At 45.0% G+C, this 27083-nt stretch overlaps 1 protein-coding gene across 1 annotated transcript in view; it reads right to left on the bottom strand.

The window, feature by feature from the left end:
- Positions 1–14650, bottom strand: part of loxl2b (lysyl oxidase-like 2b) — a 40993-nt gene extending 26343 nt beyond the window's left edge. Inside the window, exons 1-3 of the mRNA XM_056602569.1 lie at positions 14309–14650; positions 13190–13365; positions 883–1094 (exon numbers count right to left, since the gene is read on the bottom strand). Of these exons, the coding sequence (XP_056458544.1) occupies positions 883–1094; positions 13190–13365; positions 14309–14576 (656 nt within the window). The 5' untranslated portion in view covers positions 14577–14650. The remainder of the gene's footprint in view (positions 1–882; positions 1095–13189; positions 13366–14308) is intronic.
- Positions 14651–27083: the final 12433 nt, after the last annotated feature.

The raw sequence follows: 27083 nt of genomic DNA, 5'->3' as shown, positions 1-27083 counted from the left end.
GTAGGGCTGTCTTCTGTGAACACTCGACTGTTGTTCTGAAGGAACAGCGCTTAAGGTACAGGGCAGACATCACATAGACTGGTAATCAGATGGAATTAGAAAGAAAGTGTTGACATTAACGTGACCAAGGAGGCAGGAATGTCTCGTGGGCGTTTGAATCGCAGCCAAAGGCTTTTGGGTTCAAACTCCATTGCCTGCGGTCTACCTGTATCCAGAACAAATTCACTGAGTTGGCTTGGATTAAGGTCAATAGTAAAATGACCAAATAGTAATTCATATTCTCTCCACGAGACGATCAAGTATATAAACAGATTGGACCTATTTGTCCTGAGCTCCAGTTTCAGGATATCTCCATCTGTGATACTGGACCATGGCTGAAACACGGTGTTGAATCAAACCCATAGCCATTATCAGCATCTAAAGCATAACCAGTACCAGCATCAAGCTCCATAACCAGTATCAGCATCAAACTCCATAACCAGTACCAGCATCTAAACCATAACCAGTACCAGCATCAAACTCCATAACCAGTACCAGCATCAAACTCCATAACCAGTAACAGCATCAAACACCATAACCAGTAACAGCATCAAACACCAAAACCAGTATCAGCATCAAACCCAAAACCAGTATTAGCATCAAACTCCATAACCAGTAACAGCATCAAACACCAAAACCAGTATCAGCATCAAACTCCATAACCAGTAACAGCATCAACACCATGGCCTGCTCCACTGAGCTCCATGTCTCCATGTTCGACCTCATCCCAACGTGGACGGGATGCTGCTCACTGAGCTCCATGTCTCAATTGAGGAGCTACTCACTGAGCTCCACCGAGCTCCATGTCTCCATGTTGGACCGCAATAGGGGGACTCTACTCACTTGTAGACCCTGGCGTTGTACTTCCTCTCCCCAGGGAAGCCGAACATGCCGCAGATGACGCGGCTGTTCTGCGGGTTCCAGTCGGCGTTGCAGATCTGCTTCCACTTGCCGCCGTCCTTCACCTCCACGTAGCCCTCCGTCACGGGGATGCGCTTGCGGTACGACGACAGGATGGCCCGGATCCTCACGTCCTCCACCTGGATGTTGAGGTTCTGGGAGAACACCACACACACGTTACAGAACGGACCCCCACACGCACTCAGCCGCTGACGACATCTCAACACCTGATTCATACGCCGTCACCCTCCTGCACTAGACCTCTATCCACCTGGCGGGCTTTCAAGTTACTTCTCTGCTTGTTCGCCTTAAAGCTCCTTCTTCGTTCTTGTGTTTGACACACCTTCCCTTTCTGTTTATAAGTGGATTTAGTCTACTTGTTGTATGTCGTGTAAATGTCTGTTCACTTCCATGTTTTGTCCCTGAGAAACCCTCCTGAAAACTAGATGCTGCATCTCAAGGGGTTTGTTTTGACTCCCAGTTAGCAGAAATTGGATTTTACACAAATTAACCGAAACCTCCAAGCAACGTGCAGGTCCACAATGACAATCTCTAGCTTGTTCGCTCGTAGCTAATGGCTAATGCAGCTTATCGTCGGCTCAATAACTACTGTTACGGCTGCTCCGTTTCCATCTCATGCCTGTATGCACTGTTCTCAGTGTTTTTGCAATATAAAATTAATCTTGGTAATACAAAGGCCTGTTAAGTATTTTTATTTGTTCCAGCAGCAGCTGGTTCCAGGTGTTGCTTCGAGGTTTCAGGACCTCCCTCCTTTACGGTGTGTGTCCTTGTTTACGTGGATGGTTTTAATTGTGGAACTCGAACCCATAACATGGTTTTTATTTAAAAAATAAAGGAGAAGCGATGAGTTTGAGTCATATCTACGCGTGCTCTCAGATGGGAGCGCTGCAGGCGTACGCCGGGGTAAACAACCCCTCACATCTGGAGAGAATCGGAGTCCCGCGCCATGAAAGGACCTCTGCAGCCCTGCGCTAAACAGCGCAGCACATGGTTAGCATCGCTGGCTGACACGTAGCGTAGCGTCCGTCATCAAAGTCATAACCCATCTCTCTTTCGGCACTGCAGGGGTGGTGCGAGGTCCCAGCCGATGTCAGGACCGCAGAGTCCCTAGCCAGCTTCCGCTAAAGACTCACTTGTTCAGAGTTCACCTAGATTCGGCCAAGCCTCCCCCTTACCCCCCCACAGCCCTCTTACACACTTATTGTATGTTGTACGTCCTATCACTTAAGAATGGTACTTAGCATTGTGTAGCATCTTACCCTATCTTTGTTGTGTAAGGGGGAATGGGTTAACCTAACAGTTGTTAGTACTTGGTTCTATGAACATCCTTACTGTACCGACAGCGATATATTATTGTTTCTCCTTCTTCTGATGAATATACTTATTGTAAGTCACTGTGGATAAAAGCGTCTGCTAAATGCCCCTGAATGTAAATGTAGCATAGCGACAGCAAGTTCACCACGTTAGCTTATCATGCATTGCCTCATTAGCTTATTGACACAGCGGGCCTGTCTGAACTCAGACCACGGGGCTACGGCCAGCGGCTCTCCGCCCGGGAACACGTCCCCCACCCCGGGTTTTAGAGGGTGCTGAGGGGGGCCGCGCCTGGGGGGGGGGGAATGTTCCGGGCACAAGGACTGCCTTGTGAGCACACGTGCGTCAGGTAGCGGTGACGCCCGCGACCTTTCCGTGGTTTCAACTGGCGTTCCTCGCACAGCGCTAAAAGAGGAGATGTTGAAGGCTTTTTAACGTACCCTAGCTTTCTCCTTATGACCTTTACTTTACACCTTGCATGTTTTTTTCTTCTAGCTGACATTATTATAATATCACTATCTTTTAATTCGATTTGTTGTGTTTTCCAAGTGGGATGTGTCGGTGTCTAGGTTCCACGCCGGGGCTCATTGGATGCCCTTGGCTTTAGTCCTCTACTAGACTCGTATATTCTGTGATTGACTTAAGTTGTGGTTTTATGTGTTCTGTGTGTTTTACAGACGGATCCACCGGCTGATAAACAAAAGGGTACCCTGCCTGGACTCAGGAGGTGATGAAGGCAAGAGATTGCGTTTGAAAGCGACCAATCAGGTGGGCCATCCGGTCGGAGTCCGATCGATACGGGTCCTTTGTGAGGATTGAACCTGTCAGCCACGCAGCGAGCCCTCGTTCTGTTGCTACGTGACGGAGCAGTCTAACCGCCGGGAGCTCAGGCCGCTTTCCAGACGGGTGTGGCGGCGGAGCTGGTCAGTGTCCTTAGCGAGTGACCAACCAGTACGGTGTCATACGTGTCGAAACAAACCAAACCCTTCAGAACACACGAGGGTAACGCCACAGAACAGGAGGAAAAAATAAAAAAAGGATTTACAGTATGTACTTTTTAATATCTCTCCATAGCGACAACCCACATTAACAACATTTCCCACAAGGCTCGGTGGCAGGAAGGTCTAATGTACACACTGAACCCAGCTGAGATCATTGTGGTGGATAATAATGACAGGACGTGCGGTTCTGGAGATCCCTCTTCAGTAGCAGATGATACGTTCCTCGACCAAGGCAGATAATGATATGGTAGCAGTACGTCAGTGGGCAATTAGTTGTCAGAAAGCTAAAAATTCCCTTAGCAAGCTCCTTCAAGATACCTCGAAAAACCACCACGGCCCTGGTGAGGACACGAGGCGTCTGGAGAGATCCGGCGTCTACCCCACGACCGCCAACTTCAGCTGGTGTTGTTGAATGTCTGACACATTCTCTCACCTCATGCACTGCCAAGCATATGCCAGATAAACCAATGTGTTCCCGATTAAGACTCTCACACATCCAGATATTAATTCCAGGACTCTTTTTTTTTTTATCTCAGCTAAAGATGTTTCTAGCGTAGACTCATATGGTTATGAATGGAATGGATAGTCAACAGTATGCATTGTTATTCCCATGCCTTAGGGGGCGCTGTACGGCACCTGTTATGTTTAACTTGTAACATAGCTCTGGTGCTAGTTAATCAGAGTTAAACTAGATATCAATGACTCGACCTGAATTCTTGTGACACTCCATAACTAACAAGTTATCCTTATATTATCTAACAAACATTATACATATATATATACAGCCAAAGAGCTCCTGAATCAGTCACTGAGCTGCGTTTACAGGAGCCATAGGTAGAGCATTCCTTCAAGTCCATGTTGGGGATGGATTAGAGATGCTGGGTTGGCGTACATGCACAACTTCTCCCCCCTTCCCATTTCAGGGACCTCCCTCCGTTCTACCGAAACCCACTTCCTGCTGAGGTTCAGATGTTCCTGCACATGTTCAGAGGACGTGTTTGCAGGAGCTCGGGGCCGGCTGCAGCGAGCCTCGCCGAGGGCCAGGGTTCTCTGACAACATGTGGCTGTTGTTTGTGGAGGGAGGGGGGGGGGGGGGGCGTTCTGCTGTGTTTGTGTAAGAGCCAGGTGGCGGAGCAGAGGGAAAAGCCATTAAGGCCCAATCCCATTTCTACACCTTACCCCTTCCCCTTACCCCTCCCCCTTGTTTTGAAGGGGTAAGGGGAAGGGGTAAGGGGTAGAAATGGGATTGGGCCTAAGTCTGCACTTGGCTTCTTAGCAAAGACGTGAGGGATGCATAGCGGAAACACACTGAGCTACAAAACATCTCACTGCCACCCTCTCAGGATTATGCATATATGATGCTACAAATGTTGATGAAAAAAACATGAAAAGTTGGCCGTTAGAATCGTGTATGAGAATTATTTCATAAGAGAAAGTCGCGTTTGCTAATGCTACTGCAAAGCTCTTGAACTTCAAGATTTGTCCCAGCTTTCCTGGAGACCCGCCAAACTGGGCCGGAATGTAGAGGTGGAAAACCCGTTCTCCTCATGGAGGTCTGCACGCGGCGTGACGCCACAGCAGCCACGGAGAATCCATTACGTGAGGCTGGAAACGACCCGCCGGTGAGAGAGAAACTGGGAAAACCAAACAAACTGGGAAGTGACATCATAGGAGAGGTATTGTGTGCTGAGCAGGGTGGACATATTTCAGAGGCCTGTCCTGAAAGGTTGCTGGTTCCACTGTGGAACGTCTCAGGGGGGCCGGGTTGGTACACAGAAGCTACTATTAGGCCATGGATTGGAACCAGATGGTGAAGCTGCGTCACGTAGGGAGCTATCTCAGGTGGGTTCCATGCTGGAACCAACACAGGACGTGGCTGAGGTGTGGAATGGTCTAGACAGGAAGGTATGTCTCCATAACACCAATATTGGTTAATAATATGGCGGTTTATATTAATAATACACACAGAAACAATGCCTGGAAAAGTATGTTTGATCTGATGTTTCCTCTTCAGTTGAACATTGCTCTATCCAGTAATGCCGGGATCAGACTACACAAAATCTGATTTTGACAGGATTTTCATCACTGTCAAATTTCCAGCGCCGGGCCTGATGAAGAAAGTCAGGAAAGATAAATCATGCGAACACCCATCAGGGTCGCCCACTGCACCCTGACGAAAACCACAAATTCTGAATAATATTTCCCTGTTTAGTTTGACAACTCCACAAACGTGGTCCTTGAGTTGACCAATAGGATGACAGAGTGCCCTCTGGTGAACCGAGGAGGTGGCGCTTCTGTTACCATGATGGACTCTCCTTCCCGACGACCTATGAACTCCTGCAAGGTTGTAAAAAATAAGATGATCGGGGTCGGGCTCATACTGTGGCCAAGAAACAGCAAGAATGCACGTTATTCGGGGATCAGACTAGACAAAAATATGATGATAATATGAGGCATAATTCTTATCAACACAATAACTGATTAACCCAACTTCTTAACACTCGAACGATTTAGCTAATTAACCAGGACAACCCTGGGGAAGGTCATGGCAGCAGAAACTCTGAGGTCACGTCCTTATCTTCTCCATCACCCTACCACCACCACCACCAACCCCACCAACCCCACCAACCCCACCCAGGGCTCAGACAACCATCTCTGATGACGGTCATTAACCGACCTGTAGTCCATTTTGCTCAATGCTTTCTGCTCATTCCTAAGTAGAAACATTTGAACACCTGAATGTCAAAGCATTGGCTTTATCCAACTGTCTTTTCATAAAGGATCTGTTACAACCAAACTTCGCAAAAACTGTAAGGGACAACCGTCAATTCACAGTTCTGCAATTTTCAAATATTCCCGTCCAAACGGTGACTTCATAACTTGTCCTCAAATGGCACTCCTTTGACATCTTAATCAACATCTGGGCCAGAGGAACAGAAGAGTGCATCGTTTCAACACATGGTTCAAATAGAGGACCTCAACCTCTGGCAGTGAAATGCCCGTAAGAGCTGCATTGGACACAGGACACAGGGAAACAGTTTAACGCAGCACGTTAGCTCATCGCACTTTTGTTTTTAACTGGTTTGTCGTAAAAGGTTTCACGCTGTTATGTATTTTAATGTGAGCCCCGTCTAAGACAACATGCCGTCTCTGTCGATGGACAATAAAGTTTTGTAATCTTCATGAATCTAATCTCAAAGCAGGCCAATCAAGCAGCTCCTCACTAAGGTTTTAGAGAAAGAGGAGACAGAGACTTTTACTGTGAGGCCTAAATGTCAAAATGGTGTTTAAAACCGTCTTTTGTAGCATTTGCCGCTACTTGTGTTCGGTGAACATCTGTTGTAATCCGAGGACGTATTACTGGAGGGCGGATAGTCCCACAAACCCACAAAACTAATTGCCGATTATATGTTTTTCTTCCGATTGTAGAATTCAGTGTGTCACGTGCCACTTTGTTTGACTATTTCGTTTTCAGTTGCTTCCCTCTGAGCAATTAAAAGGGTCTTTGTTTGCCAATGAACAACAGATGTGGCCCAGCGCCACAGCATTCACACTGGCTCAGAGGAAGATTACCACCTAGATTAAAAGGGAATTAACTGATTCTGCTCTGGCACGAGAGCTTTATCTGCCAGTGGAAACATGTGAAGAGTAAAGATATGCACAAACAAGCAAACAGAACACCTGACAGAGCCTAGTTATTTACTTAGCAAAGAGATAATCCGTTTATAACGCACTGGACTACGTTAGCCGTGATCTGATAAATGTCACGTATTTGTACGTATAGCTACAACAGACATACCAAATTCCTCTGAGTTTTGTATGAGTGAATGTTGCATGGGTTGCAACTGAAACAGGTGGAGCCCACTGGTTTAAAGCCACTGACAGATGCGTGTGTGTATGAATGAATGTATTCTTGAATCCATCCTCAGCTTGAATAAGAGTCGACTCGACATGCTCTCAGGAGGTACATTCATCCTGGATGACGTCGGGTTCTGACCGAGCGAAGGGGGCCGGCAGCTCCCTCCCGCCCCCCCCCCCCCCAGCGCGTACGCCCTACAGCGTGTGTAAACAGCGCCGCGTCCCTCCCAACACGCAGGTCTGCGGTTCCCACTGTTACTTCGCACACAGACACACAGGATCACGCGAGCATGCTAATTAAACAGGAAGCACGGGAGCTGGCACGGAGAACGGGCGGGTACTCGGTCCGGTCGGTGGAGCGACAGACATCATGCTGACCCAGCAGTTTATACAACATCCTACTGCGGTCTGGTAGGAGGGGGAGAGAGAGAGAGAGGGCTGGGGGAGATAGTGGGAGGGAGAGAGAGAGAGAGGGGGGGGGGGGGGGGGGGGAAGGGAGAGAGGGGGATAACAGAGGGAGAGAGAGGGCAAAAGAGAGAGAGAGAGGGAGGGGGGGGGGAAGAGAGAGGGGGATAAAAGAGGGAGAGAGAGGGCAAAAGAGAGAGAGAGAGAGAGAGAGAGAGAGAGAGAGAGAGAGAGAGAGAGAGAGAGAGAGAGAGAGAGAGGGGGCGAAAGAGAGCCGATTTGACCATACAGCTGTGCTAGAACAAATGAGTAATCTGAGAGAAAATGAACGCTGTAAATCTCTGCTTGGGGTGAGCTCACCACCACGCCTGGTAGAGTAGTTAGGAGGGGAGAAGGAGAGCAAGAGAGAGAGGGAGAGAGAGAGAGAGAGAGAGAGAGAGGGGAGAGAGGAGAGAGAGAGGGAGAGAGGAGAGAGAGAGAGAGAGAGAGAGAGAGAGAGAGAGAGAGAGAGAGAGAGAGAGAGAGAGAGGGAGAGGGGAGAGAGGAGAGAGAGAGAGAGGGAGAGCAAGAGAGAGAGAGAGAGAGGGGAGAGAGGAGAGAGAGGGAGACATATATAACTCTTCCTCTGTCTCTCTGTCTCTCCTTCTGGTTATATATGTGTTATATAACTCTCTTTCTCTCTCTCAATGTCTCTCTCTCTCTCTTAGAGAAAGAGAGAGAGAGAGACATATATAACTAGAAGGAGAGAACGAAAGAGAGAAAGAGCTATCCATATAACAAGATAGAGGGAGAGAAAAATTCAAACATAAAGAAAGAGAGAAGGAAAGTTGACTCTGGAAGCGATGTTGAGGCTGAATTCACTTTGAAACAAAGTAAGGCAATATTTAGCTTGTAGCCTCGACCTAATAGCCAAAGTTCTTTCCACTGTACTCCACAACTCTTTCACTAACACACACTCATGTGCACACAGGCTGTGAAGATCAGAACATTGTGTATAATCCAGACAAAATAACCTCGTTGTGTGGCATGAGGCTGAACCCAATCTCGATCTCACTGGTCGCAACGTCAACCCGCACACAACACACCCTGTTTCCTCCTGAAATGCCCTCAAACTAAAACTTTTCCCGTCTTTCCTTCGCCTTTTGAACTTATGTAAGCTCATGGAAATCCTTTAGCAGTGATGAAACCAAAGCAATCGCAGCACCAACGCCGGCCCGTAATAAGACTGCAGGTAGTGTTCTGCTTTTCCCCTTCCTCCAATCACTGACTGCCCGGTTGAATTAGAGGCTGATCTTTCATAGAAAACTGCCTCGATGCTCGCTGCTGCTGCTGCTGCTGCTGCTGCTGTTGGTTGTTGTTATGACTGAGTTTGTGTAGGCAGCACAAGGTCTGCATTGATTAATGCTGCGAGCTGTCCAACCCTGCCAGGAAACGAGCGAGGCCAAAGAATACAACTCATAAAAAGCAGAGGTATTTATTCATAATCAGAAATCAGACTGGGATGGAACGCGCTGAATGTAGGCCGATCCCGATGACATGCTTTCAGAAAACCCTTCCTTCGCCTCCAATGAACGGCCAGACGCCTCGTCCCTCTTACAGGAGCACAGAAACATCCCACATCCCAGGATGGAAACCCATCTGTCCCTGTAAGACCGTCCGCTGAGAGGCACAATGCTAAATATAACTGCTCTAAACAAAGCCCTGGCTTCCACACAGTCACCAAGGGCATTTACAGTCGGATATGTTTACAGTTCTGTCAGGAATCGCTCATTTCTTAGTTTTTAACTAATTATTGCATGACATGGTTACACAACTCAGTTTGACGGTATGGTTCCACTCTTCAGGCCTGCTTGGTACTGCTGTAGGATTTACAGCATGACTTACAGATGTCAGATACAGAATACCAACAGGGTGCACTGTACAATCAGATATCTCACCTCATTGTGTAGGTTACATAAAATACAGAGCAGAACCAAAGCAGCTGGAGGCTGGGTTGAATACTGCTCAGCCCACTTAACTTCGCAGAATGTTTGAGATGGAAGGTCTTAATTCGACCGCCTATTGGTGTACCAGCGTTTGATTGGACCGTGTTAGCCGTCAGCTGGTGGGGAGCCACACAACTGTGTGTCCCGCCAGATCTAGCTACGACCATTTGTGTTCATACTACTTTTATATTTGTTCATTTAAAAAACAGCGTTATCCAAAGTGCTGCACAACCTAGTTTCTAAACAGCCACCAGTGGACAGACTGTGGTGTGTTGTTAGACTATTTAGGGGTCTTCTGACTAGGCCCTTGAAGACAACAGGCTCCTGTGGCTCTCCTGGCCTTCCCACAATGAGGCCGCGAGGAATCTGGGGAAGGTCATGTGACACAGCCTCGTCAGGGTTCACGCCACCCCGCTCCTGACCCCCTCTCTCACGGTCTCCGCCCCGAGACCTCGGTCCAGATGTCCTCCTCACCACCGCTCTACTGGGATGGCCGGCCTGCCCCAGTACATACCAGTGCTGGTACTGAACCAGTTGGCGTTCCTCAGGTGATCTGGGCCACAGCTAGATGGCAGAGACTGGTGAACTGTCGATTCCGGTGTTGGCCAGGAAGAATTTCTGGTCGTATTTGTTAAAACGTTCTTTACATCCTGATATCAATCAATAAATCTGTGACAAAATGCTCAGAAAAATAGTATTATACGGACTACATTGATGCAGAGCTCTTCCAACCAGAGGCCCCTCAAAGTGCTTTATTATATTACCGACGGCAGAGTCAACCATGCAAGGCAACAGCCAGCTCGTCGGGGGCAGTTAGGGTGAGGTGTCTTGCTCAGGGACACCTCGACGGGGATCGAACTAGCCGGTAACCAGCCAACACACTCTAGCTTAATTTCTGTTTTTAAGGCAGAGAAGGTAAAGTCCATATTCCAGTCGATCCCACAAGCTCATTTCTTTCCAACATCGGCTACATGGACGCCAAACTGCATGCAGCAGTTCAAAGTCTTCTGCCTATGAATATTTAATGCACAACAACACTGTTATCGTGCTATAAGTCTCCGGTTATTTTCCTGGGCCGCGCTTATGTTTCAGGGCCTGGACAGACATTTATACCCAGTATGAGTTCACCTCTCCCAGTGGAATCTGATTAAATAACCGACACGTACACGTAACCTCCAGGAAGTCGTTTTCTTATGAGGTATAAACTGAAGTTAAATACTGAAATGGCTCCATGCTGGCCGATAGGAAAAAGTGTGCTGTTGTTTTATGATGAGGGATGTAAAAGACATGCCTTCACTAGCAGGGGCCTCTTACCCCAGGAGGAGAACACACAGGGGAGATGGCAGAGGCTGCTGTGGCGCTCTCACGTGGGTTACCACTACCAGATGAGGGGGAGGAGAGGGGAGGGAGTGGGAGGGAGGGAGGGAGGGAGGGAGGGAGGGCTGGGAGCGGACACGAGGCCAGGCAGAACATTTGGGTTCTTATAAAAGCTCTTGATGTTGCCGGGCTTCTGCGCGGTTCATGGAAACACTGACGGGGTTATCTGGCCGAAGGAGCAAGCTGTCTGGACCCTGCAGTCAACACCCGATAGATCCAGTGATGGACATGTATCAGCTCCTTTTGACCTGGGTCAGTGGGTTCTCCTGGACGTTGGTGGGGTGACTTATAATGGGACGGACTGATTACACTGACAATGGTAAAGGGACTGCATTTATACAGCGCTTTTCTAACCGGTAGCCACTGAAAGCGCTTTACAATATGGCCTAACATTCACCCGTTCATGCACACATTCACACACCAACGTCGGTGTCCACCGTGCAAGGCGACAGCCAGCTCGTCGGGTGCAGTTAGTGTGAGGCGTCTCGCTCAGGGACACATCGACAATTGAGCCGGGTTTCGAACTAGCAGCCTTCCGGTTACCAGTCAACCCGCTCAACCTCCTGATCCGCGTGCCGCTGTAGTCCTTGCATTGTCGAAAAACCTTGTTGAGATACGTTAGTTTCCACTGTCCCTAGAGTGTCGGTACGGGGGGCCGTGAGTTTGTCTCCGGTTCCCCAACTCAAGCTGAGCCTTGAGTTGGGGAACTTGAGTGTGAGCCTCCCTCACAGAATGGAGATGTCTGCTTCTGCTGCACGTCTTCACACACATTCTTCTGAGTTAAGCAACTTTCCACACAAGAAAGATGAGTACAGAGGAGCAGCAGAGAAAAACTGCAGGAGAGAGAGAGAGAGAGAGGAGAGAGAGAGAGAGACAGAGGAGAGAGAGAGGGGGGGAAGAGAGACAGAGGGGTGGAAGAGAGAGACAGAGGAGAGGGAGAGAGGGGTGGAAGAGAGAGACAGAGAGGAGCGAGACGGGAGGAGAGAGAGAGAGGAGAGAGGGGGAGACATATAGGAGAGAGAGAGGGAAGAGAGAAACAGAGAGGAGAGAGGGACAGAAAGGTTAGAGAGAGGGAGAGAGGGGGGAGAGAGAGACTGAGAGGAAAGAGAGAGGGAGAGGGGGGGAGAGAAAAACAAAGAAGAGTGACAGAGGGACAGAGGAGAAAGAGAAATACAGAAAGGAAAGAGAGAGAGAGCCAGAGAGAGCAAGGGCCAGTGAGTGTAAGTTGCCAGACAGGGAGAGAGTGATGAAAGAGGGTCTGTGGTTCGCTCATAACATTGGAATGTGGAAGCATGAGAGGCTGCACAGAAGAGTAGCGAGATACCATTAGAGAGAGATTATCCTGCGCTGATAGCGCCGTGCCTCTGGCGGCCATTACCTCAGGGTTCACTCACAGGCTGCTCAGTAGATCCTGCCGCTCCTCTCACGCCCGGTGACAGTGATGAACGCATAATTACACAAAATTACACACAATTACCAGTTTAACCTCACAGCCCCCCCCCCCCCCCCCCCCCCCCCCCCCCGACACACGACGACTGGCAGCTACGCCGCCGTTATTAAGACTGATGGCGGGCCGGGCTCGCTGGATCCTACCGCCCATCTGATTGGCTCCCGTCAGCCTCGGGGAGACGGCTGTGTGATACGTATCCCGTAGGTAATCAATCACCTCGCTCAACTCAAGAGGGGGATAATATTATACTTGCATGTTTATGGACTTTATGAAGGTTATCCGAGGTGGGTCAGACGGAGAAAAATTAGGTTTTCCTCAGGGAAAGATTTATCTATAAAATTTGACGTATATTTCGGAACAAGTTTCATGTGTTTGGAGAAGCCTGAGGTTTAAGCGGTGATAGATCAGTGACTGAAGGGGTCTGGGCATGTGCTTGAGAGAAGACAGGACTAAAGATGTGAAAAGCAAACATTTTGTGTGGATGGACGGCATATTCAAAACTCGAATCAACGGAAAACCGCTAACATGCTAAAGGTTAGCATCTTTACGTTCAGCGATTCAAAATAAAACCTCTAACGTGCCAAAGGTTAGCATCTTTACGTTCAGCTAATCAAAATAAAACCATTGACGTGCTAAAGGTTAGCGTCTTTACGTTCAGCGAATCAAAATAAAGCCGCTGACGTGCTAAAGGTTAGCGTCTTTACGTTCAGCGAATCAAAATAAAGCCGCTGACGTGCTAAAGATTAGCGTCTTTACGTTCAGCGAATCAAGATAAAACCGTTGACGTGCTCAACGTTAGCGTTTCCACGTTCAGGCTGTGCCGGCCAGCTCTCACGTACCTCCACATGGTTGGGCAGCGTGTTGATGAACTTGAAGCCCGGGATCCTCTTGTCGCTGCAGACCACGCCCACGTCCTCCGAGTGCTTGCAGTCCGACACTCCGATCCCATTGGACTCACACAGCGCCAGCGTGCTCTCCTTGCCGCTGCAGTGGACGTTGTCGAACCACACGCGGCCTGAGCACAGAACCGCAGATCACATCTAAATATAGGGCGCTTAGCAGACGCTTTTATCCAAAGCGACCTACAATAAGTACATTTGTCAGAGGATAGAGAAACAATATATCGCTGTCGGTACAGTAAGGATGTTCATAAAATGCACTGACAGTCACTAGGTTAACCCATTCCCCAGATACAACAAAGAAAGCTAGGATAAGATGCTACACAATGCTAAATACTCTTTTTAAGTGGAAGGAAATATAACAGACAATAAGTGCATGCATTAAGTGCCAGGATGTACAACATACAATAAGTGCGTAAGAAGGGACGAGGGGTAAGGGGAGTCTAGGTGAACTAGAGGGTCACCACCGGGATGTTTCCGTTTAAACGGAACGTGACGACATGTCGTTATGAGGGGCGTGGCCGAGGGTGGTGAAATCCGTCCTCAGGAAAGACTGATGGCGGGAAGCCCGGGAATCTCGGTCGGCTTTTGTCAAAATGTTTCAGCGGTGATGAAATAGCGAGAGGCTGCTGACCGCCACTGGGCTCGGCCCTCCCGGGTCCACGGCTGGTATTTTATAGCGCTGTCGTCGGCTGTGAGTCCACACGACATTGGAGTCTATCAAGCGGGGCGGGGGGGTCACTCGTAAAGTGCTCCTACGTGTAAACAGCTTGAGAGGGTTCTGAGTGCGTTGTGCTTTGCCAGTAAACCGATTCGTTCTGGACTTGAGATGTAATCGAATAAAGCAGCGTTCTTCTCAGTGTGTGGAGTCGTTGACCTGTATTGACCGTAATCCTTTCTGAGAAGGGTTCATAACCAGCCCACTTCCTGCTTACCTTTAAGTGCAACAAATCCTCAACCCTGAGACTTCCAGAATGTAATAAACCTGACTACCCCATCATGATACCCTCACATCCTCAACAGCGATCCCTCCCCCCAGAAACATCCCCTGGACCCTACCTTCTCCCTTCCCGTACTTGGCGGAGGGCGACCAGGACATGGCCTCCAGGTAGCCCAGCTCGCGGCACACCACCTGGGCGTTGTGGCTGGAGAAGTCGTCGTCGCACACGGTGCCCCACTCCCCGCTGTAGAACACCTCCACCCGGCCCTCGTTGTGCTTGCGCTTGTCGCCCGCCAGCCGCAGCTGTATCCTGGGCGTGTCGGCGGGGATGTGGGGCGCGCTGTACATCTCCTGCTCCGGCTCGGGGTAGCCGGGCGGGTAGCCCATGTGCTCGTACTGGGCCCGGGCCGGGGGGGCGAGCAGCGCCAGCAGCAGCAGCAGGGACCCGGGGAGGGAGGGGAGGGGGGGGTGGTGGTGGTGGGGCTGGCAGGGGGCCGGCATGTTGGCTCAGGTGGAGGGCGTCCGACGGAGGGCACTGGTTTAGGATGAGATAAGGCTTTGTTAATCCTGGGAGGGCGCTGGTTTAAGATAAAGTAAGGCTTTGTTAATCCTGGGAGGGCACTGGTTTAAGATGAGATAAGGCTTTGTTAATCCTGGGAGGGCGCTGGTTTAGGATGAGATAAGGCTTTGTTAATCCTGGGAGGGCGCTGGTTTAAGATAAAGTAAGGCTTTGTTAATCCTGGGAGGGCACTGGTTTAAGATGAGATAAGGCTTTGTTAATCCTGGGAGGGCACTGGTTTAAGATAAAGTATGTTAATCCTGGGAGGGCACTGGTTTAAGGTCAAGTAAATCCTTGTTAATCCTGGGATGGCAGTGGTTTAAGATAAGGTAAGGCTTTGTTGATCCTGGGTGAGCACTGGTTTAAATTGAGATAAGGCTTTGTTAATCCTGGGTGAGCACTGGTTTAAGATCAGATAAGGCTTTGTTAATCCTGGGTGAGCACTGGTTTAAGATGAGATAAGGCTTTGTTAATCCTTGCAGGGGACGCCAGGTGCAAATGACATTAAAGAGGTGGAAACAGTAACAGTGCCCAAATCTGTATGAATGTGAGATTGCCTGTTATCTTGTCACCCTATGAGCAGGGAGACAAAGAGTCCCGATTGCAAACTAAGAGCCAATGTCCAGTTCATGGTTAGGATAAGGGGAACTTCTGAGAGGAGAGGCTCAGGGGAGAAGATGGGAGAGGAAAGAGAAGAGAGGGATATTATTCACTTTAAACACTTTTCTCCAAGGGGATTTCAAAGCCACTTTGGGATCCATGTCATTAAGGAGTAGATAGGGCTAAGGGGCTGATTTGCTACAGGATGCCTACAGGTTGAACCGTCGACGTTGGGGATTGAGCTCAGAACCTCCAGACTATGTCGGCAGTGGGAGAGAGGACGACCAGCCGAGGGAGGTCTGACGAGGAACGAGGCGCCGACATGATGTCACCATCCTCATAACGTTTATTCCTTTCCCACACCTGGATGGGTTTGTGTAACGATGGCGGAGGGTGTCATTACCAGATAGTTTACACAGCTTTACAATTCAGGACCTCATCCTGTTTAAGTGGCGCGGGGAGGGCCAGGGTGGGGCTGTGGATGTTTGTTAAAGCCTCGCGGCATCGGAGCAGAGACCGTAATCTCTGCGTCCACCAATCAGAACCGCTGGTGGAATGGGAGCCGTTAGGGCCCTTCTCCACTGGGACCCTTGAAGCCTTTAACAGGGGGGACAGAAGATGGATCAATAACACACACACACACACACACACACACACACACACACACACACACACACACACACACACACACACACAGACAGACAGACAGACACACACACACACACACACACACACACACACACACACACACACACACACACACCAGCACATACACCACAAACACCACACACACACACACACACACACACACACACACACACACACCAGCACATACACATCAGAACACACACACACACACACACACACACACACACACACACACACACACACACACACACACACACACACACACACACACCAGCACATACACACCAGCACATACACACCAGAACACACACACACACACACACACACACACACACACACACACACACACACACACACACACACACACACACACACACACACACACACACCAGCACATACACCACAAACACCATACACACACACACACACCAGCACATACACACCAGAACACACACACACACACACACACACACACACACACACACACACACACACACACACACACACACACACACACACACACACACACACACACACACACACACACACACAGTAACATGTAGACATACACACCCATACACACGCAAACACCAGCACACACACACAGACAGGAACACACACACACACACACACACACACACACACACACACACACACACGTTTAAACAACAAAAACAAACTAGAACGCATACAGACAAACATACATACACACACAGCAACAAGCAGACATACACACTAATACACAAACCAGCGCACACAATCACAAAGACACAGACGCACACAAACACCAGCACACAAACACTCACTCACACACACACACAGACACACACACTAACACATTTCAAACCCCAGCAGCACAACTACAGCCCGAGATGCCCTCCCGGTGCGTTGTGTGTTGAATGTTGGACGCTTCACTGCCGACAGGATCCCTAAAACTACCCTCTCATGTATAAAAGTAGTTCTCCAGTGACATCGGCAGCATCCTCTGCCTTTGTTTGTCTCCTCTGCTACAGCTGGGGTCTTGTTTTGAGGCAATGCGCTGAGACACGACCGCGGTCGCTCACAGCGCCGTCTCACACTGCTGAAGCAACAGCTGTCAGACGCGGGAATGGATACGGGCTTCATCTGAAGGAGGTTCCGCCGCTGTAACGTGGCAGTGGTTTCACAAGCCCGTAAGCCCCCAGAGTTAGAGGGAACAAGGGGCCCGCACAGCCCCCCTGGGGGGCCGTCGAAACAAGCTCCAACAGTGGGCCCGCTGTCATCACTAAAACACGGCCGACACACAGAACAAAACCTGCGAAAGACACTCCACTATGAGAGACTATTGTTCATCCATATATCAGTCGGTCCGTCCATCCATCTTTCGGTCTGTCTGTCTATCCATCTCTCTGTCTGTCTGACCCTGTCTGAGAACGCAGACTGGAGACTCTATATACAGCGGAAGCTAATCATGGCTTTCACTCTGGCATATGGAATCCACCAGTCTGCATTTTCCAGTGTTATACACTTGATGCATTCTTTGTTTTCCTTGGCAAGGGAGAGTGAGACCAAATGAAAACTAGACAGCCAATTACAAAAGGCTGCGCCCACTCAACATCCAATCAAACATGGCTGGGTTTCCAGGAAGTCCTGACCCTCTGATCTTGGGGGGTTAGGTGGGAAAATTGTTTTTTTCCCACTTAAAAAAAAAACGAACTTTCTCTCTCACTTTAAAAAGTGAGAGAGAGAGAGAGACACACACACACACACACACACACACACACACACACACACACACACACACACACACACACACACACACACACACACACACACACAGAGACAGAGACAGAGACAAAGAAAGAAAGAAAGAAAGAAAGAAAGAAAGAAAGAAAGAAAGAAAGAAAGAAAGAAAGAAAGAAAGAAAGAAAGAAAGAAAGAAAGAAAGAAAGAAAGAAAGAAAGAAAGAAAGATTTTTAGTAGTTCTACACTGCCAGCGGTCATATAAACCTTGATGGTTCAAATCAGATCCTCATCATTCAGGGGTTGACCACAATACTGCCGTGGAAACACGACATTCCTAACGCCAATAACTTCGCAGTGGATGTTTGTCGGTAGTTTTGTCTGGATTCACATCAGAAACAAGACCCTGCATGAAGGGACTGAAGCAGAGATATGAAGTCTAGGAGAATGTCAGTGTGGATTCACAGTTAAAACGGCTGGTGGTTCACAAACAACTTTAAACACTTTTAAACACAAACTGCATCAGTTGTGTTGACCGACAGAAATATCAACACTGAAAGAGAAGGGATAAAACACATCCCAAATAAGTTTGCCAAAGATAAAACCTAGAGAAGCAATTTATTTTTTATCTTGTTGAAGGCCAAACGGGCTTTTTTCCTCTCTAACAGGCGAACTGATGCGATGTCACTTATTTTCAAACGATAATCACGACCAGAAAACTATTCTGCAACAAAGTTACAAAGAAAAACAAATGAGTAAGTGAGCAGTTAACGCAGTATAGTTAATGCAGATCTGACTTGCCTTGGATTGCGCCAATCTCTCCAGCAGAAAACAGCCCCAATACGAGTCCTTCACCTCCGCAGAGCCGGACTACAGAAGGACGGACCTATGAGGGACGCGGAACACTCGGACTCCTCACATGCACTTTTACTGAAGCTTGAAACCGTGCGCCTCTGGACCGACGATGGGTGGACCCTATCAAAGGGTGGACCTGCCCACGGGTGGACCTATCCACGGTAGACCTGCCCCTACGCACGCCTCCCTCGGCTCCGATGACCTCATGCGCTTTAGGAAGAGCTCCTGAAGCGGGGTTATTACTTTAAGGGGTGGCGAATAACTTAAGTACCACTTTCCCTCTGTTAGGAGGAGCGGGGTGGAGCCTGCCTCCCACCCTCCCGGCCGCTTCCAACCTTCTCGTGGAGGGAGCAGGCCCACGTAGGAGAACACATCAACAGCAATGATTAGTGTCGCTAAATTGTATGCATTAAACTCAAACGAGCAGTTAAAAGCAACTGGTATCACGCCGCTCGGATGATGTACCTGGGGGGAGGGACTGGTCTGTGTGTCTCTTCACTGCAAGGTACTGGGAGGAGGGATGGGACTGGTTTGTGTGTCTCTTCACTGGGAAGAGGTAGGCCTACTGGGATGAGGTAGCCTACCTCAGAGGGGGAGGGACTGGTCTTTGCGTCTCTTCAGGATAAGGAGGGAAGGGATTGGTTTGCGCGTCTCTTCACTGGGATAAGGAGGGGAAGGGATTGGTCTGTGCGTCTCTTCACTGGGATAAGGAGGGAAGGGACTGGTCTGTGCGTCTATTCACTGGGATGAGGTACTGGGATGAGGTACCTGCCGTGATCTTTTCAAGAATGAGGCTTCAGTTGAGTTTACCGTTTATTCAAGTAAGATAGAAAGCACAGTCTGGCCAGCGGCTACAGTAGAGTAGCCTACTGCAGGGAGATTCTAACCACTCGTCTAATGTGAGGAAGGCCGAGCTCTCTGAGTGGCCAACGACGTGCGTCGCGACGTAGGTCGCATTGGTCGCGTCGTAGGTCGCATTGGTCGCGACGTAGGTCGCTCGTGTGGCTGCTTTCAGTCGCTGTGGTCGCTGGCTGGCTTGGTCGCTCAAAATCTATGGGCGGTCGTTTATCAGTTAATTTGCATGTTAAGGTAACTTAACGTTTTTTTTGCGACAGTTGAAGTACCAGAAAGCCGTGCTCTCTGGCGAAAGCTTCCTACAGCTCTTTATTGCAAATATTATTTTTATATTTCTATATTGAAGTAGGCCTATCAGTGTCAATAAAATATATTAGTTGTAATTTGGGGCGGATTCATATAATATATTTTAGATATTATATAGCCTATTTGTTTTGTTAAATGACAGTAAGCCTAATAAGGTATATTATACACAAAGTTCTTTGTTATAGAGTGATATATTAGTTGTAATTTGGGGCGTATTCAAATAATGTATTTTATATATTTTATATAGCCTTTTTGTTTTGTTAAATGTCATTAAGCCTAATAAGGTATGTTATGCACAAAGTTCTTCGTTTTAGAGTGATACATTTTAATATGAGTGCAATATGTAGAAGCAATTGTCACAGTGGTACAAGCAGTAGTGACGGCTGATTAGTAATCAAGAAGGCGGTTGTTCGATTCTCTCCAGGGTCAGATTCATTTCTGCTCTTTTAGTCAAACTTACTGACGCAATCGGCCCCTTTCATTTGAAAATGTTTGTATGATTTAGTACGATGGTATGATAATTATACGACGTAATGACGGGCTGCGACGCCTGGCTGGTATCGGCTGGCTGGCTGCGACGACAGGCCAGCCATGGCTGGCCGCTGTCTGCCGCTGGCCAGTGGCCGCTGGCTGCGGCTGGCAGCTGGCTCTGGCAGGGTCAGCCGTTGTTATTTATTGGTCAACATGGGAAAAACATGAGGGGTAACTCTGTCGGTTTTTATCAGCCATCATGAAATAAACATAAGTGGTAACACTGTTGTTTTTATCAAATGAAACATGAGGGGTGACACTGTTGTTTTTCTTTGGTCGTCATGAAAAAAAAATAAGGGGTAACACTGTTGTTTTTTATTGGTCGTCATGAAAAAAAACATAAGGGGTAACACTGTTGTTTTTTATTGGTCGTCATGAAAAAAAACATAAGGGGTAACACTGTCGTTTTTATCAAAGGAAACGTAAGGGGTAACACTGTTGTTTTTTAATTGGTCGTCATGAAAAAAAACATAAGGGGTAACACTGTTGTCTTTGTCAAATAAAATATAAGGGGTAACACTGTCGTATTTTATTGGTCGTAATGAAAAAAAAAATTGTTTTTCTCAAATAGAATATAAGGGGTATCACTGTTGTTTTTCATCAGTCATCATTGGAAAAAAACATAAGGGGTAACACTGTCGATATTTATTCAAACATAGGGGGTAATACTGTCGTTTTTTTCAAATGAAACATAAGGGGTAACACTGTCGATATTTATCCATTAAAACATACAGATAAATGTCGTTTTTATCAAATGAAACATGAGGGGTGACACTGTCGTTTTTCTTTGGTCGTCATGAAAGAAAAAAAAAGGGGTAACACCGTTGTTTTTTATTGGTCGTCATGGAAAAAAACATAAGGGGTAACACTGTTGTTTTTTTATTGGTCGTCATGAAAAAAAACATAAGGGGTAACACTGTTGTTTTTTATTGGTCGTCATGAAAAAAAACATAAGGGGTAACACTGTCATTTTTTATTTGTCGGCATGAAAAAAAACATGATGGGTAACACTGTCGATATTTATCAATTAAATCATAGGGGGTAACACTGTCGTTTTTATCAAATGAAACATGAGGGGTGACATTGTCGTTTTTCTTTGGTCGTCATGAAAAAAACCATAAGGGGTAACACTGTGGTTTTTTATTGGTCGTCAGTGTAACAGTACTTAACATAAAAGCCACAGTGGTGTAAGTGGTAGTGATGCTATGGTAGCAATCAAGGGGTTGTGTGATTGATTCTCTCCACAGTCAGATCGATTGTTGCTCTTTTAGTCAAACTTCGGCCTTGGCAAAACGTGCGTATTTATTCATTTCACCTTCCTGAATTGTGCTCCCTGGTCCCAGGAATACATAGTGCCTATAATATGGAAAGTGGTTGGATTCTATCATATGCTGTACATCAGAGTATATTACAGTTTTTGTTTTTGGTCTGTTGGCTGCAAAACATTCTGAGCTGGCATACATACTTGATGATTGGGCCACTTTACACACATATTTTAGATACTATAGATTTGTATAGTCACTGGCCCCCTTTAAATTGTGCATTTATGCTATTAATATAATCTACTATTATTATTGACAATTTTTTTAAGAAATTGTAACTTTAATTTCAATTTTCATATTTTGTTCTTTGGTTTATACATTTGAATACTTGACTATCATGATTCGTGACACATTATATATATATTTTTACTATTTTTTTACGGTATTGGGTCTGTGAATTAGAGTTTTTATCAAACCAATAGGCTATACAATATAATCAATATAAATATTGTAAACATCCCTGTATTACAAAGTTAATTCAAAATTAATTTAATATAGATGGATAGAACAATAGGCCTATTTATTTATATATATTATAAAAAGGCCTATTGGTCTATCAATATCTAAGCTATATATTATTGTATGTACGTTTTTATTACACTGACGCACGTATATAAACATCAGAATGTTCTGAAACCTTTTGCGTGACCCCATGGGGTCGTGAACTATAACCATGAAGTGAAATGAGCATGGAATAACAGGGCATTTTCTTTTAAATCGAATCCAAAATCATTGTAATATGTCTCATATTGGAAACTTTGGTTGGCTTTTATTTTGAAACTCCACATCAGAATGTTCTGAAACCTTTTGCGTGACCCCATGGGGTCGTGAACTATAACCATGAAGTGAAATGAGCATGGAATAACAGGGCATTTTCTTTTAAATCGAATCCAAAATCATTGTAATATGTCTCATATTGGAAACTTTGGTTGGCTTTTATTTTGAAACTCCACATCAGAATGTTCTGAAACCTTTTTCGTGACCCCATGGGGTCGTGAACTATAACCATGAAGTAAAATGAGCATGGAATAACAGGGCATTTTCTTTTAAATCGAATCCAAAATCATTGTAATATGTCTCATATTGGAAACTTTGGTTGGCTTTTATTTTGAAACTCCACATCAGAATGTTCTGAAACCTTTTGCGTGACCCCATGGGGTCGTGAACTATAACCATGAAGTGAAATGAGCATGGAATAACAGGGCATTTTCTTTTAAATCGAATCCAAAATCATATTCTAATATGTCTCATATTGGAAACTTTGGTTGGCTTTTATTTTGAAACTCCACATCAGAATGTTCTGAAAGCTTTTGCGTGACCCCATGGGGTCGTGAACTATAACCATGAAGTGAAATGAGCCTGAATAACAGGGCATGTTCTTTTAAATTCGAATCAAAATCAGTGTGTAATATGTCTCATATTGGAAACTTTGGTTGGCTTTTATTTTGAATATGATTCAATTACATATGAATTTGGATTCAATTTAAAAGAAAATGCCTTGTTATTTCAGGCTCATTTCACTTCAGGGTTATAATTCAAGACCCCTTGGGGTCACACAAGAAGTTTCAGAACATTCTGATTTGGAGTTTCAAAATAAAAGCCAACCAAAATTTCCAATAGGAGACATATTACGTATGATTTTGGATTCAATTTAAAAGAAAACACTGTTGTTTTTTATTGGTCGTCATGAAAAAAACATAAGGGGTAACACTGTCATTTTTTATTTGTCGGCATGAAAAAAAACATGATGGGTAACACTGTCGATATTTATCAATTAAATCATAGGGGGTAACACTGTCGTTTTTATCAAATGAAACATGAGGGGTGACATTGTCGTTTTTCTTTGGTCGTCATGAAAAAAACCATAAGGGGTAACACTGTGGTTTTTTATTGGTCGTCAGTGTAACAGTACTTAACATAAAAGCCACAGTGGTGTAAGTGGTAGTGATGCTATGGTAGCAATCAAGGGGTTGTGTGATTGATTCTCTCCACAGTCAGATCGATTGTTGCTCTTTTAGTCAAACTTCGGCCTTGGCAAAACGTGCGTATTTATTCATTTCACCTTCCTGAATTGTGCTCCCTGGTCCCAGGAATACATAGTGCCTATAATATGGAAAGTGGTTGGATTCTATCATATGCTGTACATCAGAGTATATTACAGTTTTTGTTTTTGGTCTGTTGGCTGCAAAACATTCTGAGCTGGCATACATACTTGATGATTGGGCCACTTTACACACATATTTTAGATACTATAGATTTGTATAGTCACTGGCCCCCTTTAAATTGTGCATTTATGCTATTAATATAATCTACTATTATTATTGACAATTTTTTTAAGAAAATTGTAACTTTAATTTCAATTTTCATATTTTGTTCTTTGGTTTATACATTTGAATACTTGACTATCATGATTCGTGACACATTATATATATATTTTTACTATTTTTTTACGGTATTGGGTCTGTGAATTAGAGTTTTTATCAAACCAATAGGCTATACAATATAATCAATATAAATATTGTAAACATCCCTGTATTACAAAGTTAATTCAAAATTAATTTAATATAGATGGATAGAACAATAGGCCTATTTATTTATATATATTATAAAAAGGCCTATTGGTCTATCAATATCTAAGCTATATATTATTGTATGTACGTTTTTATTACACTGACGCACGTATATAAACATCAGAATGTTCTGAAACCTTTTGCGTGACCCCATGGGGTCGTGACCTATGACCCTAATGAAAAATGAGCCTGAAATAACAGGGCATTTTCTTTTAAATTGAATCAAAAATCACATGTAATATGTCTCATATTGGAAACTTTGGTTGGCTTTTATTTTGAAACTCCACATCAGAATGTTCTGAAACCTTTTGCGTGACCCCATGGGGTCGTGAACTATGACCTTGAAGAGAAATGAGCCTGAAATAACAGGGCGTGTTCTTTTAAATTGAATCAAAAATCACATGTAATATGTCTCATATTGGAAACTTTGGTTGGCTTTTATTTTGAAACTCCACATCAGAATGTTCTGAAACCTTTTGCGTGACCCCATGGGGTCGTGAACTATGACCTTGAAGAGAAATGAGCCTGAAATAACAGGGCGTGTTCTTTTAAATTGAATCAAAAATCACATGTAATATGTCTCATATTGGAAACTTTGGTTGGCTTTTATTTTGAAACTCCACATCAGAATGTTCTGAAAGCTTTTGCGTGACCCCATGGGGTCGTGACCTATAACCCTAATGAAAAATGAGCCTGAAATAACAGGGCATTTTCTTTTAAATTGAATCAAAAATCACATGTAATATGTCTCATATTGGAAACTTTGGTTGGCTTTTATTTTGAAACTCCACATCAGAAAGTTCTGAAACCTTTTGCTTGACCCCATGGGGTCGTGAACTATAACCCTAATGAGAAATGAGCCTGAAATAACAGGGCATTTTCTTTTAAATTGAATCCAAAATCACATGTAATATGTCTCATATTGGAAACTTTGGTTGGCTTTTATTTTGAAACTCCACATCAGAATGTTCTGAAAGCTTTTGCGTGACCCCATGGGGTCGTGAACTATGACCTTGAAGAGAAATGAGCCTGAAATAACAGGGCGTGTTCTTTTAAATTGAATCAAAAATCGTGTGTAATATGTCTCATATTGGAAACTTTGGTTGGCTTTTATTTTGAATATGATTCAATTATATATGAATTTGGATTCAATTTAAAAGAAAATGCCTTGTTATTTCAGGCTCATTTCACTTCAGGGTTATAATTCAAGACCCCTTGGGGTCACACAAGAAGTTTCAGAACATTCTGATTTGGAGTTTCAAATTAAAAGCCAACCAAAATTTCCAATAGGAGACATATTACGTATGATTTTGGATTCAATTTAAAAGAAAACACTGTTGTTTTTTATTGGTCGTCATGAAAAAAAACATAAGGGGTAACACTGTCATTTTTTATTTGTCGGCATGAAAAAAAACATGATGGGTAACACTGTCGATATTTATCAATTAAATCATAGGGGGTAACACTGTCGTTTTTATCAAATGAAACATGAGGGGTGACATTGTCGTTTTTCTTTGGTCGTCATGAAAAAAACCATAAGGGGTAACACTGTGGTTTTTTATTGGTCGTCAGTGTAACAGTACTTAACATAAAAGCCACAGTGGTGTAAGTGGTAGTGATGCTATGGTAGCAATCAAGGGGTTGTGTGATTGATTCTCTCCACAGTCAGATCGATTGTTGCTCTTTTAGTCAAACTTCGGCCTTGGCAAAACGTGCGTATTTATTCATTTCACCTTCCTGAATTGTGCTCCCTGGTCCCAGGAATACATAGTGCCTATAATATGGAAAGTGGTTGGATTCTATCATATGCTGTACATCAGAGTATATTACAGTTTTTGTTTTTGGTCTGTTGGCTGCAAAACATTCTGAGCTGGCATACATACTTGATGATTGGGCCACTTTACACACATATTTTAGATACTATAGATTTGTATAGTCACTGGCCCCCTTTAAATTGTGCATTTATGCTATTAATATAATCTACTATTATTATTGACAATTTTTTTAAGAAAATTGTAACTTTAATTTCAATTTTCATATTTTGTTCTTTGGTTTATACATTTGAATACTTGACTATCATGATTCGTGACACATTATATATATATTTTTACTATTTTTTTACGGTATTGGGTCTGTGAATTAGAGTTTTTATCAAACCAATAGGCTATACAATATAATCAATATAAATATTGTAAACATCCCTGTATTACAAAGTTAATTCAAAATTAATTTAATATAGATGGATAGAACAATAGGCCTATTTATTTATATATATTATAAAAAGGCCTATTGGTCTATCAATATCTAAGCTATATATTATTGTATGTACGTTTTTATTACACTGACGCACGTATATAAACATCAGAATGTTCTGAAACCTTTTGCGTGACCCCATGGGGTCGTGACCTATGACCCTAATGAAAATGAGCCTGAAATAACAGGGCATTTTCTTTTAAATCGAATCCAAAATCATATTGTAATATGTCTCATATTGGAAACTTTGGTTGGCTTTTATTTTGAAACTCCACATCAGAATGTTCTGAAACCTTTTGCGTGACCCCATGGGGTCGTGAACTATAACCATGAAGTGAAATGAGCATGGAATAACAGGGCATTTTCTTTTAAATCGAATCCAAAATCATTTGTAATATGTCTCATATTGGAAACTTTGGTTGGCTTTTATTTTGAAACTCCACATCAGAATGTTCTGAAACCTTTTGCGTGACCCCATGGGGTCGTGAACTATAACCATGAAGTGAAATGAGCATGGAATAACAGGGCATTTTCTTTTAAATCGAATCCAAAATCATTTGTAATATGTCTCATATTGGAAACTTTGGTTGGCTTTTATTTTGAAACTCCACATCAGAATGTTCTGAAACCTTTTGCGTGACCCCATGGGGTCGTGAACTATAACCATGAAGTG

Source organism: Gadus chalcogrammus, chromosome 11, assembly GCF_026213295.1.
Source record: "Gadus chalcogrammus isolate NIFS_2021 chromosome 11, NIFS_Gcha_1.0, whole genome shotgun sequence".
Taxonomy (NCBI): domain Eukaryota; kingdom Metazoa; phylum Chordata; class Actinopteri; order Gadiformes; family Gadidae; genus Gadus; species Gadus chalcogrammus.
Note: the sequence above shows the minus strand (reverse complement) of the source record. Positions and strands in the feature narration are given on the sequence as shown.